The sequence below is a fragment of the Hirundo rustica genome, chromosome 1 (assembly GCF_015227805.2).
Source record: "Hirundo rustica isolate bHirRus1 chromosome 1, bHirRus1.pri.v3, whole genome shotgun sequence".
In the NCBI taxonomy this organism is placed as follows: Eukaryota; Metazoa; Chordata; class Aves; order Passeriformes; family Hirundinidae; genus Hirundo; species Hirundo rustica.
In genome coordinates this window covers 43,145,434-43,159,882 of record NC_053450.1, presented here as the reverse complement: position 1 = coordinate 43,159,882, position 14,449 = coordinate 43,145,434, and the positions used below count along the sequence as shown (strand labels likewise).

Below are 14,449 nucleotides of genomic sequence, written 5' to 3'. Positions count from 1 at the left end.
GGTTTCTGGGAAACAGGGTGAAGGAGGTAGCTCTACATGCTACAGGGACAGCGTGAGAGCTGCTGGGGTCTGACCAGAGCTGCTGCCTCTGCTTCCCATCTTGCTCCTTTCTCTCCCCTCCAGTGCAGCAGAGAAAGGTCATTCTCTGGTCAAAGTTAGAGGATGGTGGAAGGAGGAGCAAGGTCTTTTCCTGTGGCCTCGTGCTCAGAGAGAAGCAGTGCTTTGCATGCCATCCAGAGCGACTCAGCAGGCCATGGAAGCGGGCCCATGGGAATCTCCTCATGAAATTCAGCAAGGTCAAATGAGAGGTCCAGAGAAGGTAGTGCAGTTTTTCATGTCCCATTTGGAATCCAGAGGAAGTGGAGAGATGGAGTCTGCGACCTAACATAAATGACAGGACCACAAGGGACAAGTTATTTCGTATTTTAAAATCTGATAAGCCCGCCGCGGTCTCATTTATTTAGTGCTAGTTAATATATATGTTGCTCTTTGTGTACTGTACTGGCTGAAGATCCGCCAAGCCTCTTCCTTCTTTTATAGCCTGCTGAAAACCTAGTAGGTTTGCCAGTCTGCCCTCTGGCAATGAGTGTTTCCTTAGGCCTGCAATACAGATGTCTTCTCAGGAGCTAAACTTGGCAAGCAAAACACAAAAGGAACCACAGTGTACTGTCATGGCATGTGGGCCAACTTGGCCACTGCCAGTGCTCAGCTTACATCCCATTTTTAATGGGCTTTTTATGGCCTTGGGGATTCATTAGACTCACAAATAATTTTGTTTCTCTGCTGCTCAGCCCTGAAAGGAGAAAAAGTGGGGAAAAATTATAGTGTATAGAATTTCACATAAGACTGAATGTGATGTTCCTTCATGCTGCTAAGAGTAAACTAAAGTACAACCTTATAAAACTGCAAGCCAACAAATTCAGAATTCACAAACAGAAGTACTTCTCCAATTAATTTATCATTAGTATGTGGAAGTTAGCATCATGTGGTAGATGATCGTGACAGACCAAAACCAGTGAGCAGAATGAGGTGGTCAGACTTTAAAAAAACCTAGACAGAAACATGCCTGAACTACGGTTTTAGCCACATGTTGAAATTGGGCAATAGTTTTTGCTTCAAGGCCTAAGGCGATTAACTGGCTTTATGAAATAATAGCACACTTCCTTCACTGGCACACCGAGTACTACATAAAAAGTTGACAAGTACAAACCTCTCTGAAAAATTCCTCCGAGGCTGGTGTCAAAGCCTAAGCAGTCAGGTGGAATGTCAGCCTCATTCAGTCGAGTGGTTCTCCAAAAAGCTCCTTTTAAACAGAGTGTGAAATATTCCATGCTAGATCATCTCCAGCTATTCCTGATGTAAAGTTTAACTGATAAGAAAATAGCTGAATTCTCTCGGTTCCTTGACATACACTGTCCTGTGAATGGAGTTGTGGGCCCTGGGACGTGAAAGAGATCCTGTCTGACAGGGGTGTGGCTTGACTTCTCCAGCGAAAAGAGGAAGTATTCATGCCCTTGTTTGATCAAAGGAACATTTGAACTGTAATGATTTCAGTACATAAAGATGATCAATATCTATTTTGGAAATACAACTTCTTACTCATTCATCTATTCAGAGCTGTAAAGTGTTTAATTCCCTCTCTTCTCCTGTCATTGAAAGCCACAGAGGCTTTTACAAAGGTAGTCCAGCAAAAAAAAAAATACATTTCAGAGATTTGGACATTATTTGGTCATCATGCATTTAGCTGTCTTACGTGAAAAAATCTTGCTAAATGTCAATAAAATTTCATCTCCAGAATCTCGTTGTGAGAATGGGAATTTGTAATTACAGCCTCTGACATTTCAGAATTAACTGCCTTGGTTACAGTGGGTAGTAACCAATAACTGAAGAACTTTTGTTAGTTTTGCAAAAGATACCTTATAGTATTGAGGGAGCAGCACTTAAGCCTCATTAGTGAGAAAAATTACATTTTCTCAATGTCCTTTTCATGGGGTGCATTTGCTGTTTCTAAAGATGCGATGCTATTTCTTGATAGCTTTCCCGACCATATGGCTGTCTCAGTATGGGTGTTGCTAGAGTTCCTGACGAATGACAGTGTCATCTATTTGGTACTGCTCTCCTTGGTGACCCAGTAGACAAAATCAGGCCCTGGAGCTGGACTCAGCCTTGGTGGCCTGTGGATTTTGTCAGGCAGTCTGTGGGGTTTCCTTGCTCTGGGGCCAGGCTGTCTCTCTCTGCAGCTATGCAGTAAAAGAGGAAACCTGCTCTACTCTGGAATCTAAAAGCATGTATAATTTTTTGCCCTTTTTTCCCCAAGCAGCAGGATATAACCTTCAACCCTGGTCATCATTCCCTTTCCTAAGTACTCCATCCTGTATTGTTGCTAAGTGCACATCAGCTTCAAGGTTTGCTTTTGACATCATTTCTGCTTCTTGCTGAAGAGGAACCTCAGTAAGAGAGGTGCAATATAAAATCAAAATATTTGCTGACCTCTCCTATTTCTACTAGTAAAATTTATTTCTCTTTGCATTAGCCAGCCCAAAGCTGCTTTCAGGGAGCGCTGACTTCTACTGAGATCTTCCTGCTGCTCTGAGCCACTGCTTCAGCATTTGCTGTTGCACAGCAAACACTGTGAGGCCCCAGTGCTGCCAGTCAAGGGCATCTGTAGTGCTTAGACATAGCTTAGAGCACTTCTGGATCCAAACGATATTGGCGAGTCTCAGGCCCCATTAACCTGTCTGTTCGTCAGTCATATGTATTTAAATATGCATGTGTGTTTAAATATCCACACACACAAAAACACACTGACATATATATTTGGAAGGCAAATTGGCTTTCTACTGGCTCTTGTGATGCTTTTAGGAACACAAATGACCGATACAAAGTACAGTGTCAAAACAAATCAACTCAGATGGAGAGATTGAAGAGATAAATGATATCTTTTCTTTTTCTGTTCCTCTCTTCCATAACCGTTTGAGTAATGGGAAAAGCCAATGGCTCTAGGGTGGAAAGCTGAAGCTGAAGCTGAAGTGGAAAGTTGATATGTGTGTGCCATGCAAAAATATAATCCTATTAGTAACTAAAACTCCTGGGAAAAATAATCTAAATCTGAAGAACTTCCACATGGGCTTTTATTTTAATCTCTAAATCTTCCATTGCTTCTTAATAATGCCATTGCTTCTACTTAGCTTTATATATATATATATTTATATATGTATCAACTCTTTTAAAGGCAGATGGAAACCTCATGATGAAACAGTGCAGAAAAATTCCTAAGGGTTTAAAGGGCAGCGTGCACAAAAAGAATACAAAAGGACCACATTCTCAGCCAGTGCTAAGTCTGGTTTACACAAATCAGAATCCAGTCAACAAAGGATGGAAATACAGAAGTCTGGAAATTCCTATGGTGTGATTTTAATCTTATGAAGCCAGTCAAAGGGAACTCATGTAATGAAAAATACAGTGTGCCCAAAAGTCAGCATTAAAGAACACAGTAAATATTTCTTTCTTAAATACTGAAATAGTGAATTTATTACTTTTTGCCTGTATTTCTAGTTGATTGTCTGGCAAAAACCAGAATTTCAAATGAGTGGAAAGGATAATTAGAATTGATATTTAGAATTATGGGTTACACTGATGTAGAACTAAATCTAATTCAATGAACTTTAAAGATAATTAGCTAGTCAAGCTTAGGGAACTGACTCATTTTCTAAAGTCTGAGTGACTTAATGAACATAGCAGTGAAGCATGTAGCGTGCATCAATGTACAGATGTGAGTATACCATTCATGTCTGTCTGATAGGTATATGTTACTGCATTAGTCTGGTTTGGGATTAGCAGAGAAAGAGTCACAAGCTCCATGTCATTCAAGAGCCATTTCATCTTTTAGTTCTGATCAGATACAATTTTCTTTGTTAAAATTCTGAGTGACAATGAACAGAGTAATTTTAGAACTATTGATGGAGAGCTAAATTTATATATACTACAATTGCCAGTGCACTTAGACAATCCTACGTAGGCCATGACTCTGTACGTTAAACAGGAAATCTCTTATAAACATTGTGTTCCCTGGTAGAGTGGACTGAAGATCAAAGAAACTCCATTCCGAAAAACTTAACAAAACTTCATTATCTAGTTCTGTCATTAATCCTGTCAGAATTAGAAGGAAACGTGGCTGCCATTTTGCTAATCTCACAAATATTGCTTGTCTCCTTTTTAAAGCATGATGACATGTCCTCACTGATGTCATTAATTAGTATCATTAATTCATGTGGGAAGCTGTGAAGTAATGTCAAGGGGTTTGGATGATGGACAGAAGTTGGCCCAGTGCAACTCTAGACTCCTACTTCCTTGCAGTAAGATTCAGAGAATTCCAAGAAAAACCGCATTTCACCATTTGGATGTCAAGAAAATTGACATTAGGAAGTAGATGAACTTAGGAGAGCATATTCATTCTCATCCTTGGAAAGGGGCTGAATACTGAACTGGGGCTGATAGATGTTTTAGGGGCTAAGTGTGCCCTGCAGTGTGTGAAGTCATGTTTTTCTCATGTGGCTCAAATAAACCAGGGTTTCTGTGATGGCAGGTGGTCGTTGGGGACCATAATGGCTGTAAAAGGAGAATGAGGATAGCGAGAGGAATAATAAAGTTAAGCCACTGCATGCTTCAAGACAACTTGGGGAAGAGTTGGAAATGTGCCTTTTTACCCCAAGACAAACTCCTGGATGAATTTGGGGTTTATTAGCATTTATGCATTGTAAATTGAAAGTAGAGAGCCAGGTGCAGCCTCATCTTGAGCAAACCAGGGACAAAATATAACAAATATAACAACATACGTCTTTTGTTCATTCTGGATGCAGGCATAGTCCCCATTTTTCAGCAAAGTCTTTCTTTGAGGTTCCTGGGGGGTCAGGTGCATTGTTTAAAGGCAATTGTCAGGACCAACTGACACATACAGATGAACTTTGTGCAATGATGTGATCACTTTTGTTCCCAGTGCTGAGTTTTTCACTTACTTGCAATCTTTTAGGTCCAAAAAATTCCCAAAGCAATTAGGATAAGGAAGACATGAATGTGATAGGTGTCTCCCAGTGCTACTGTACCACAAATAGTAGTAATAATTATCACTGTACCGTATAATGAGATAAACTGTTTAATACTGAGCTTCCTATACATAATAAATATGCTCTGAGATCTTTACAGAACAGTGTAATGATGTGTGTTCCCACAAAACAATCTTTCTTCTTAAAGGTCTTATTTCTTTGTATGTCAATCCACATATATTGTGCATTTCAGTAAGTGATGTCAGAACTATCCATTTTAATTGAACATATTCTCATAAAATCAACATATAAAATATGTCTACTTTCTACTTTTAAACAGAGAAGGACATGGAAAAATTTCCGTTTTTGCTGTCAAAATGGCCTTGGCAACTCTTTGTGGAGGAAAAATCATGGACAAATTAAGATGTAAGTGATGTTTTTTACCTGTTAAAATTGTTATTTTTGGAGAAATAACAGTACAGGTAGAAAAGAGGGAATTAGGGTAAGTTACAGTTTCTTAGCTGGGTTTGGGAGTTGCCCTATGTTTATCTCCAAGTAAATCTCACTAAATCTATGGCTGAACTTCACACTGAGGATTTTAGAGACAAATTACACACATTGAGGTTTTTATTGGTGCGGGGTTTTTTTCTATTGGGGATATTGAATATGGAATACAAATAAGTGCCTCAACATCATGAAGCATAATTTAACAATTTCTTCTGATTATTTTTTAATAACATCTATGTCTTTTCATACATAGAAGAACAATTTATTTATGTACTATTTATATTTTCTCCCATAGGGCATTCTTATGCCATGTATTTTGGTGAACAGATTCTCATTTCATAGGATTTATTCCCAGTTCCCCCATAGCAAAGGCATCATTTACTTGTAGCTGCAAAGGAAAACTTTCTGTTTAGTGGTACAATGTCTGTAGCTCAGGTCCAGAACACCATTTTTCCAGACTTTTTGACCAGTTTCCACTGAACATTCTACCTCAGCCCAAGAAAACTGAGTTTACAAATTATAGTTGCTTACAGCAGACAAGTAGAAATCTCAGGCACTGATTTAGTCTTCCAGATTTGGTGCCATTTTTTAATATATCATTTCTGTGTAGAAACTCAAATACAGACTGAACTAAAGTTATAAATTACAAATTGAGCAGTCTTTTCCCTAAGCTGCTTTAAGAATAGGAACTGGGTCCATCCAGTGGAAGGCTGAAGTACAATAACGATTTTTTGGGTCAGCAGTCCCAGAGTCCCGTTGTCAGAATTTCCCTTCCACATTCCTGGAAATTAAGCAGCTGACATGACAGCCAGAAAAACAAATGTTCCTTAGTCAGAGATCTCCTGCTAAGCAGAGGATAATTTTAAACAAGTGGAGAAGTAAGTGCTGACAAACTGACATCATTGCAATAATAAAAGTGTGATATTTTTATACATAAAAAAGGGAGAAGAGTGAAAAGTAATATATCGGCAAGACCTTCGTTGCTTTGTGTGTCCAAGACAATAATAACTGACTTAATGAACTCATTGTCAAGAGTTTGATTTAACATGGTAATCTGGCATTAGGCAAAAAGCTGATGTAGCGTATCTTGTCAAGTCAGAGCCTTCCTACATGATTAAATTACTGCCGAGCATCAGACTTTGCTTAAAAATGACCACACACAAAGAAAAACAAATCAGGAATATTTTAGTATTAAAATCAGGTATTTCTTAATATGCAAATAATTTTTCTTTTTTGTTGTTGTTGAAAGGAGTCAGAATTACAGATGCAGTAATAATGAAGGTTTCCATAAGCCAAACATGTTTAGAACTTCTCTTTCAAATCAGATGATACTGAACTCAGAGCAAATGTGTAGCTCATAATGAAGCTGCTGTTCTTTCCTTGTCTTTCCCCCTCCAGATATTTTCTCCATGATTTCTGACTCCAGCGGGGTGATGGTTTATGGCAGGTACGACATGTTCCTGCGCGAGGTTCTCAAGCTGCCCACCGCTGTCTTTGAGGGGCCTTCATTTGGTTACACTGAACAGTCGGCAAAATCCTGTTTCTCACAACAGGTAAATGAAGAGATGCAGGATCTCAATCTCCCCTCTGAGCAGGCCAAGACTGTTCCTGTCTTACACATATGTGTATATTTGCCCAGGAAGCACGGGGCCGGATGAGGGGAAGATGCACTGCTGATTTCTGGCGTGTAGGTTTGGTGCCTTCAACAGGAAGCTGATTGCTATAGTCTCCCCATATAACCACAAAGAGAGAGGTTTAGTCAAAAAGTGATTCAGAGCAGAATCTTGACTTACACGTTCCTAAATTAGGGAATTTCCTAATTTAAGCACCTGTTGCATATGTACCTATAGGTATTATATATATTTATACCTCAAGGCATGCTGTTCTCCACTCCATTTAGTTGGTTTTGGTATAAGCATACACAAGACTAACTTCTCCATACAAAGCTGAAGTCCCACCAAAAAAAAAAAAAAAAAAAAAAAATCAAACTTCATGTTTTCCCAGTGATAGGCACACAAGTTTAGGAGTGAGAAGAAAATCACCTTGAAACTTTTTTTGTAAATGGGAGTCAGTATATGTTAGAAAATTCCCAGTGAGGTAGGGTCAGGAAAGCAATGAATTTATCCTGAAGAAAATACAAGATTTTTCTGCAACTCCATAGGTACACTCTGTACACAACAGACTCCATAGGTAACACTAGGTACAGCACATTGGCTTCAGCTAATACATAGCACTTCACTAGATTCCATAATGGCTGATTGTCCACTTTTCCTGTGGCAAAAGAGAGAATTCCTCTGCCTCTTTCCACACATTACACTGTGTAATTCCATAAATATGTAGTAAGGGAATATGCTGAAACTGGGACAATGTTAGAAATACAAGTTGTATTTCCCTTCTCTTTATCCTTTCATTTGCTAACTGAATACTGTTGAACAAGTAAGTTCAATGGAGCAGGAATAGTGTCATTTTCATGCAAAATAGAGTCTCATTTTTTGTATTCTGTCAGTTTCATCATTAATCAATAGACACTCCAGTCAACTGAAAGGAGATGTTGAAATTCATTTATTGAGTCATCTCCCAATTCATTTTAAATGGTAATGTTTGCATATGTGAAACTAATCTTGTTTCACAGAGGGAGCCTTAAAACAACACTTCATCTTGTGTTGAAGAATTTACATGGTGAAGTGACTTCTGGTAGTCTTGTGCTAAAATAATGAAAGAGTGCTCTTGCATGGCAAGAGGGCATTCAGCCTTGCATGTTGGACATGCTGTTATTATAGATGAAAAAAAGGAATTTGTTTTCCTGGAAAAATGTAATTCAGGCCTCATTTTGTATCTCAGTAGCCATCAGAAATGGCACTTGCTTTTGAGATTGCATCCAGCTGAGTGGACCAGATGCATTAAGGTACTTTTAGAAGCAACATCTTCAAGCAGGCATTTGATGGTTTTGTTTACAAACTCCACTTAGAGCTAACAAGAGTTAAGTCTCTGACTGATGTAGGTACACAGCAGGTTTGCAAAGCTGCTGTTTTGCATCTGGAGGGAGCCAAGTACTCTTGTAAATCTAGTCTGATATTTTGCTTAAATTGACTTCATGTAGTTCTCATTACATCCTCACTAAGGATGAACCAGAGTTTTGAAATGAAATTCAGATCTTTTTGACACCATGATAAATGGTATTTACAGTCTTAGTCATACACATAAGTCATTCTTTCTTTCTGTTATATTGTGTGTAGCTTTATCAGAAGTTGATACCTTGGAATAAGTTTTGTACTCTCACTTGTTTTCACTTTGGGTAACTTCTACTTTCCAGGATCCTTTCAACCCCTTCACATACAGATATTCTCCAATTACAGGGAAATAAAAAAATCTGGGAATTATCTGGTTATGGTGTCAAATCCATTCAGTTTACATCTGAAAGAGTTTTTCCTTTTGCGGAAATGTTTAACTATTCCCAATTCTACTGGTTTACTTGATCCAACCATGTATTTTCCTCTGCCTGTGAACCACTGCTAGACTGAATGGCTGTTCAAAGTAGAAACAACAGTGTTTCCTCATCAGCAGATTTGTGGGACAGAAATGATGGAGCAAGTGATTTAATGTTTCAGAATACAAATCTATGGCTCAAAAAGAAGTTTTATCATCACCACTTTCCCCCATAACGGGATTGATGTGATGTTACACTGTATTTGTATTAAACAGTATTGTTACTATTGTAAAAACCAATTTAAAAAAAAAAAAAAAGTTAACCCAAACTAAAAAGATAGACACTAACTTCATTTTCTTAGCACTTGTCTAAGTGTTATTCCACAAACCTAGACTCCATCTGTGTGCAGTGTATATTTAGAAAACAGCTTTCGGTTTAAACTTTCCCAGCAGCTGAAAGAAAATTGCAGGAGGAAAATGTATGGAAATTGCTCTGACGGTGTCCTTTTAAGGGACAGTGCTTTTTTTCTCTAATCCATAAAATCAGTGATCACCAGAGCACTTTGGCCATAAAGCTGTTATTGAAGCTAAGTTGCCTTATTTGGTGCCAATCACATTTAAAGTTATAGCTGCTTTCAAAAGCCCACTGCATTGTGGAAGAGCTGTTCTTGTTTGTTAGACTGGTTGTGTGTATCTCTTCAAGAGCAGAGTGAAGATCTAAGGCTACTCAGCTCTGCAGTATGGGGCACTGGAGGTCCCTTCTTTTCCTGAGCTTCCTTCCACCTTTTTTCCCCCTGTGCTCTCAAGTTCTGCTGCAGGCAACACAGACATTTGCTGGCAGCATTGGTCAGCAAAGCCGTGCTGGGCATCCCCAGCAGAAAGAGAAATCCACATCTCCAAAAGAAAGATCCTTTTCTCTGAGCTGATGCTCATAGCATAGGATGCCTATTTGGGAAGTGGTTATCTACTCTCCGTGGCTGGGAAGTTAATTCATTCAGCAAGCAGGTGGTAGTGTTTGACTGGACTTGCATACTGCAGCTCTTGTGGGAAAAGGTAGTATTCCAGTGAGATTTAGAGCTCATATTCTGGCTATTTCTGTTCATTAAAGAATCAAGCCCATTTTCACAGTAGCCTGAGGTATTTTCTCCTAGGGACAAATACCTTTATGTCTTTCCAAATATCTTGCAGTATTTCGTCCCTGAGACTGTTGCAGTGTGACATGTTTTTCATTGATCACTCAGTGTATAAGAGCAATAATGTTTTTATTTACATCTGGTGGTAATTGTGTGTAAATGGAGCACAGATACTCCATCTGGAAATCTCAGCTCTTAAAGAATTCCACAACATACAGAGATGATACATGTCACTGCATAACTGCTGCTTAGCTTCCTCATGGGATAACCACAGTTCTTTAGCAAGTTAAAGCAGCAGCTTATGCAATCAGATATGAAAATTTAGCCATCCCTTTGGATATGGGGATACTACTTAAATATGTATGTCTATAAAACATATCTAAATATATTCTCAGCAGGGCTCAATATTTTTGCCTCTTACATTTTATTTAAGGAAGGCTCAGTGTGTGCTGGCTTGAAGGCAAAACCAGGGAGAGACTCCAAGTCAGAAAAAAGCAATTTAATAGGAAAGAAAAAAAAGTAAAATAAAATAAAACACATGCAATGGTACAAAAGATCACTGACAGAGTCAGAATACAACCTGAAACCGTGGTGGTAGCAGTCCAGATGAAGTAGTCTTGTTGAAGCAGTGTTCCTGCAGAAAGGTCTGGTAGCTCTTGTCCTCTGGGAATCCAGTGGGTAAGGCTGCCTGTGCTGTCCCAAATCCCAGATTATATCCAGGTGGGAATGCTTGGCTCCTCCCCCTGGGCGGAGCATCTCACAATGGGCTGATATCATTTTATCAGTCTTGCAATGGGTCCTTGATTGCCCATTAAACAGAGATAGCTCCTGGGGGGAGTCACCTATGAGTCATGCAGCAGGGCATTGATGGGCCATTAACAGAAGCTAGTCTGGAGGCAGGGGGCAAGGGAAACAGTGCACAACTTAGTTTCAACATCTCATGTAGATGATGATAGAATACATACTTTGGGCACATCTTACACTGTAACCCAGGACACAGTTGCTGATTGAAAAAACAAATTAAATAAGATTTGTGATTACTTTTTCCAGACACCTAAGAAATTTAAGGCCCTAGATTGCATTTTTAAAATCAACAGGGATATCTTAGAGTTTAAATCTCTTTGAAATTTAAAGGGTGTAGATCTCTGATTGCTTAAAGGTGTGAAGAGTTAAGCAACAGTTGCAGTCCCTGACCATATGCAATCTTGACAATCCCACAATCAGGGCTCACCCATAACTAGTTCCCATTGCTCCTCAGACAAACAGAGTTTCTTAAATTAACAAATTGCCCATGCTGGTCTCCCCCTGTCCTATATTTCTTTCAAATTTGTACTCCCTTGCCAGTATTTTCTCTCATTTTCCTTTTTGGAGCACCTTAGCAGTGATTTTTCAATTGAAAACTGGTCATACACAGTGATACCCTGCATGCACTTGTACTTGTCACACGATACTCAAAGCAGATGAGAACATGCAGGGTTGAATACCACCCTTAACCACAAAGCATCTTCAGGCAGTGACTCCAGAAGAGAGTCTGGAAGTGAGTGGGAGCTAAGTGTCTCCAACCCAGCCTTGTGAGAATGACTTCTAGTCATCAGTTGTATCATTGTACCGACTAAAAATAGTCTGGAAAGGCTTTGCTAGTATCACTTGTTCTTTTTAGTAAATCAGGGCTACAGGTAAACAGTGTTTGAAACTTATTCTCAAGTGTTTCTGTAGACACAAGATAAAATCATTTTGAGATGTCTAATTACTGATTTTTTGTGCATGTTTGTTTGCTTGTTTGAGCAGAAAAAAGTCACATTAAACACTTTCTTGGATACTCTCATGTCTGATCCCCCGCCACAGTGTCTAGTGTGGTTACCACTTCTGCATCGACTGGCAAATGTTGAAAATGGTAAGTAAAGAGACACTGCCAAAACACAGTTACAAGAATAAACTTTGGTGTGACAATTTTCATGCTCTCTAGATGATTTTGTAAAAGCTACTGTGGGTTCATTGACTCCATGTGCTATTTTTACAATGACTAGTAAAATCTTTGAAGAAGTCTGTTGGTCATTCATCCAGGAACATGGCTTAAATTTTGCTGTGCTCAGGAAGGTAACCTGATCATGTCTCCTCCTGTGCACTGGATAAGCAAAGAGCAATAGGCCTTCATCCATTCACACACTTATATTTGGTAAACTATCAAGACCACAACTTTTATTAGCTATGACATATGGCAGCAGAGAGGGAACAGCTTGGCAGTTTCCATTTGTGCAGTATTCCTGGCAGGAGGCATCCAGTGCAATGCAAAACACCAGCCAAAAGGTCCCTAGGAAGGATCTACTCCTAAGTCTACACTGCCAGACCATATCCTCTGAAAAGGAAGTTTCCCTGTGGATGGTGTGTATCCATTTTTGGTCATAAAAGGAAAAGGAGGAAAAGTTGTGTGTATTCCTGTGCCAAACAAATCCCTCTTTCACTGAAAGGCACCAAGGTGGGTAAGCTGATGTTCCCAAGTCCTTTTTGGCTACAGAGCAGCCGATCTATCACACCTTCCTCAAGCTCTTGTCATCCATCCCTGTCCCTCACCAGCTTCACAGTGTTTCCTAGCCTAGAGCAGAAACCCTCCCTGCTGCAAAATTCTGGCAAGGCATTAAACCCCTGACACATTCAACACTAATCCAAATCTTCCCAGACTGAACCTTATGACAAAAAGGCAGAGGGTGCCTAGAAACAAGGCCCTCAGTACCCTGTGGTAATTTGGGTACATGCTGTAGCAAGGAGAGAGGAACAGAAATAGCACTATTGCCCAGAAAGTGCTTCAAAATATCTCAGTTGTTACTTTGGCATCCTCAGTGACTTGCCTCCTTGTCATTATCTGCTTCTGAACAGAGAGCAGGTCCTTCCAAAGGCCAGCTTTCCAAATGTAGGCAAAAAGCTATGTGTTCAACTCCATATATAGGTACCTAAATGACACCACTTGTACAGATGAGACAGCAGCAATTAGGAGACAATAACATGTCTAAGTACATTTTCAACCTTTCAGTAGTCATACAGCTGAGTTTGACTCTTCCTCCAAGGTGCCTCACTTCAGCTGCTTAAAGCACAACAAAACATTCAGTTTCTCCCAGTGGTGCAGCTGCAGTGGATTTTCCCACATACAAATTTCCTCTATCACAGAATAGTTTGGGTTGGAAGGGACCTTAAAGATCATGCAATTCCAACTCCCTGGCAGGGACACCTTCCACTAGACCAGGTTGCTCAAATCCCCATCCAGCCTGGCCTTGAGCACTTCCAGGGGTGGGCCATCCACAACTTTTTCAGGCAATGCACTCCAGTGCCTCACCATCCTCACAGTAAAGATTTTCTTGCTAATGCCTGATCTAAACCTACCTACTTTCAGTGAACCCGTTACCCCTTGTCCTGTCCCTATGTGCCTTGACAGAAGTCCATCTCCAGTCTCTTGTAGCCTCCTAGGTACTGGAAGGCTGCTCTAAGGTCTCCCTGGAGCTTTCTCTTCTCCAGGCTGAACAACTCAGAGCCTGTCTTCATAGGAAAGCCCTCATCTTCATAGCTCTCCTCTGTACTCTATTATGTATTCTGTTAGACACTGAACACTGAACACACACTTTTTGCTGCTGGGAGCAGGAGGTACAGATGCCAGGTCAGAAATTAAGGAGGGTTTGGTACCCAGTGTAGGAATTGTTGCCCGTGCCTTAGCACGGGTTGCTGTATTTTCACGGGTCAGAGCTGGCGGCGGCATCTAACACCGCAGATTGCTTTAAACAAAGGGAACACCCTTCAGTTTGGGGTTTGTCCATAAACGTTTTCTTCTTTGTTTTGGTGTTTGGCTCACCATTTCTTTCTCCCGCACAGTCTTCCACCCCGTCGAGTGTTCCTACTGCCACAGCGAGAGCATGATGGGGTTTCGCTACCGCTGCCAGCAGTGTCACAATTACCAGCTCTGTCAGGACTGCTTCTGGAGGGGCCATGCCAGCGGTTCCCACAGCAACCAGCACCAAATGAAAGAGTACACGTCATGGGTAAGGGAAGGCTCCTGCCTCGCTGCAGACTGCTTTGCCCTCCAGCCATCAGAGAAGTCCCCAGCCCCAGCTCTGGGCAGCTGTCTGGCTCAGGCGAGCTGGGAGCCGGGCTGGCACTTTGGATTAGTGACCCTGACTGGGAGGCTCCGGCCTTGGGAGCCATCGGGAGAGTGTGGAGGTGGGAATGATCTTTTCTGGGTGAGGATCTGGGGCGCCTGTGACGGTGTGTGCCGCGGTGAGGGCAGCGCAGGAGGGGCTGGCAGCAGGGCACCAGGCTCATGGCAGCTTCTCCCGTTCCCACAGGACTCACGGTAAA

The 14,449-nt window shown here is 40.7% G+C and overlaps 1 protein-coding gene across 23 annotated transcripts in view; it reads left to right on the top strand.

Moving 5' to 3' along the window:
* The window catches only part of DTNA (dystrobrevin alpha), a 224,334-nt gene that overhangs the window by 157,406 nt on the left and 52,479 nt on the right, over positions 1-14,449 (top strand). For all 23 annotated transcript variants that reach the window (XM_058420159.1, XM_058420166.1, XM_058420154.1 and 20 more), the window contains 4 exons: positions 5,383-5,468; positions 6,948-7,102; positions 11,897-12,002; positions 13,967-14,133. In XM_058420159.1, coding sequence (XP_058276142.1) covers positions 5,383-5,468; positions 6,948-7,102; positions 11,897-12,002; positions 13,967-14,133 — 514 coding nt within the window. The remainder of the gene's footprint in view (positions 1-5,382; positions 5,469-6,947; positions 7,103-11,896; positions 12,003-13,966; positions 14,134-14,449) is intronic.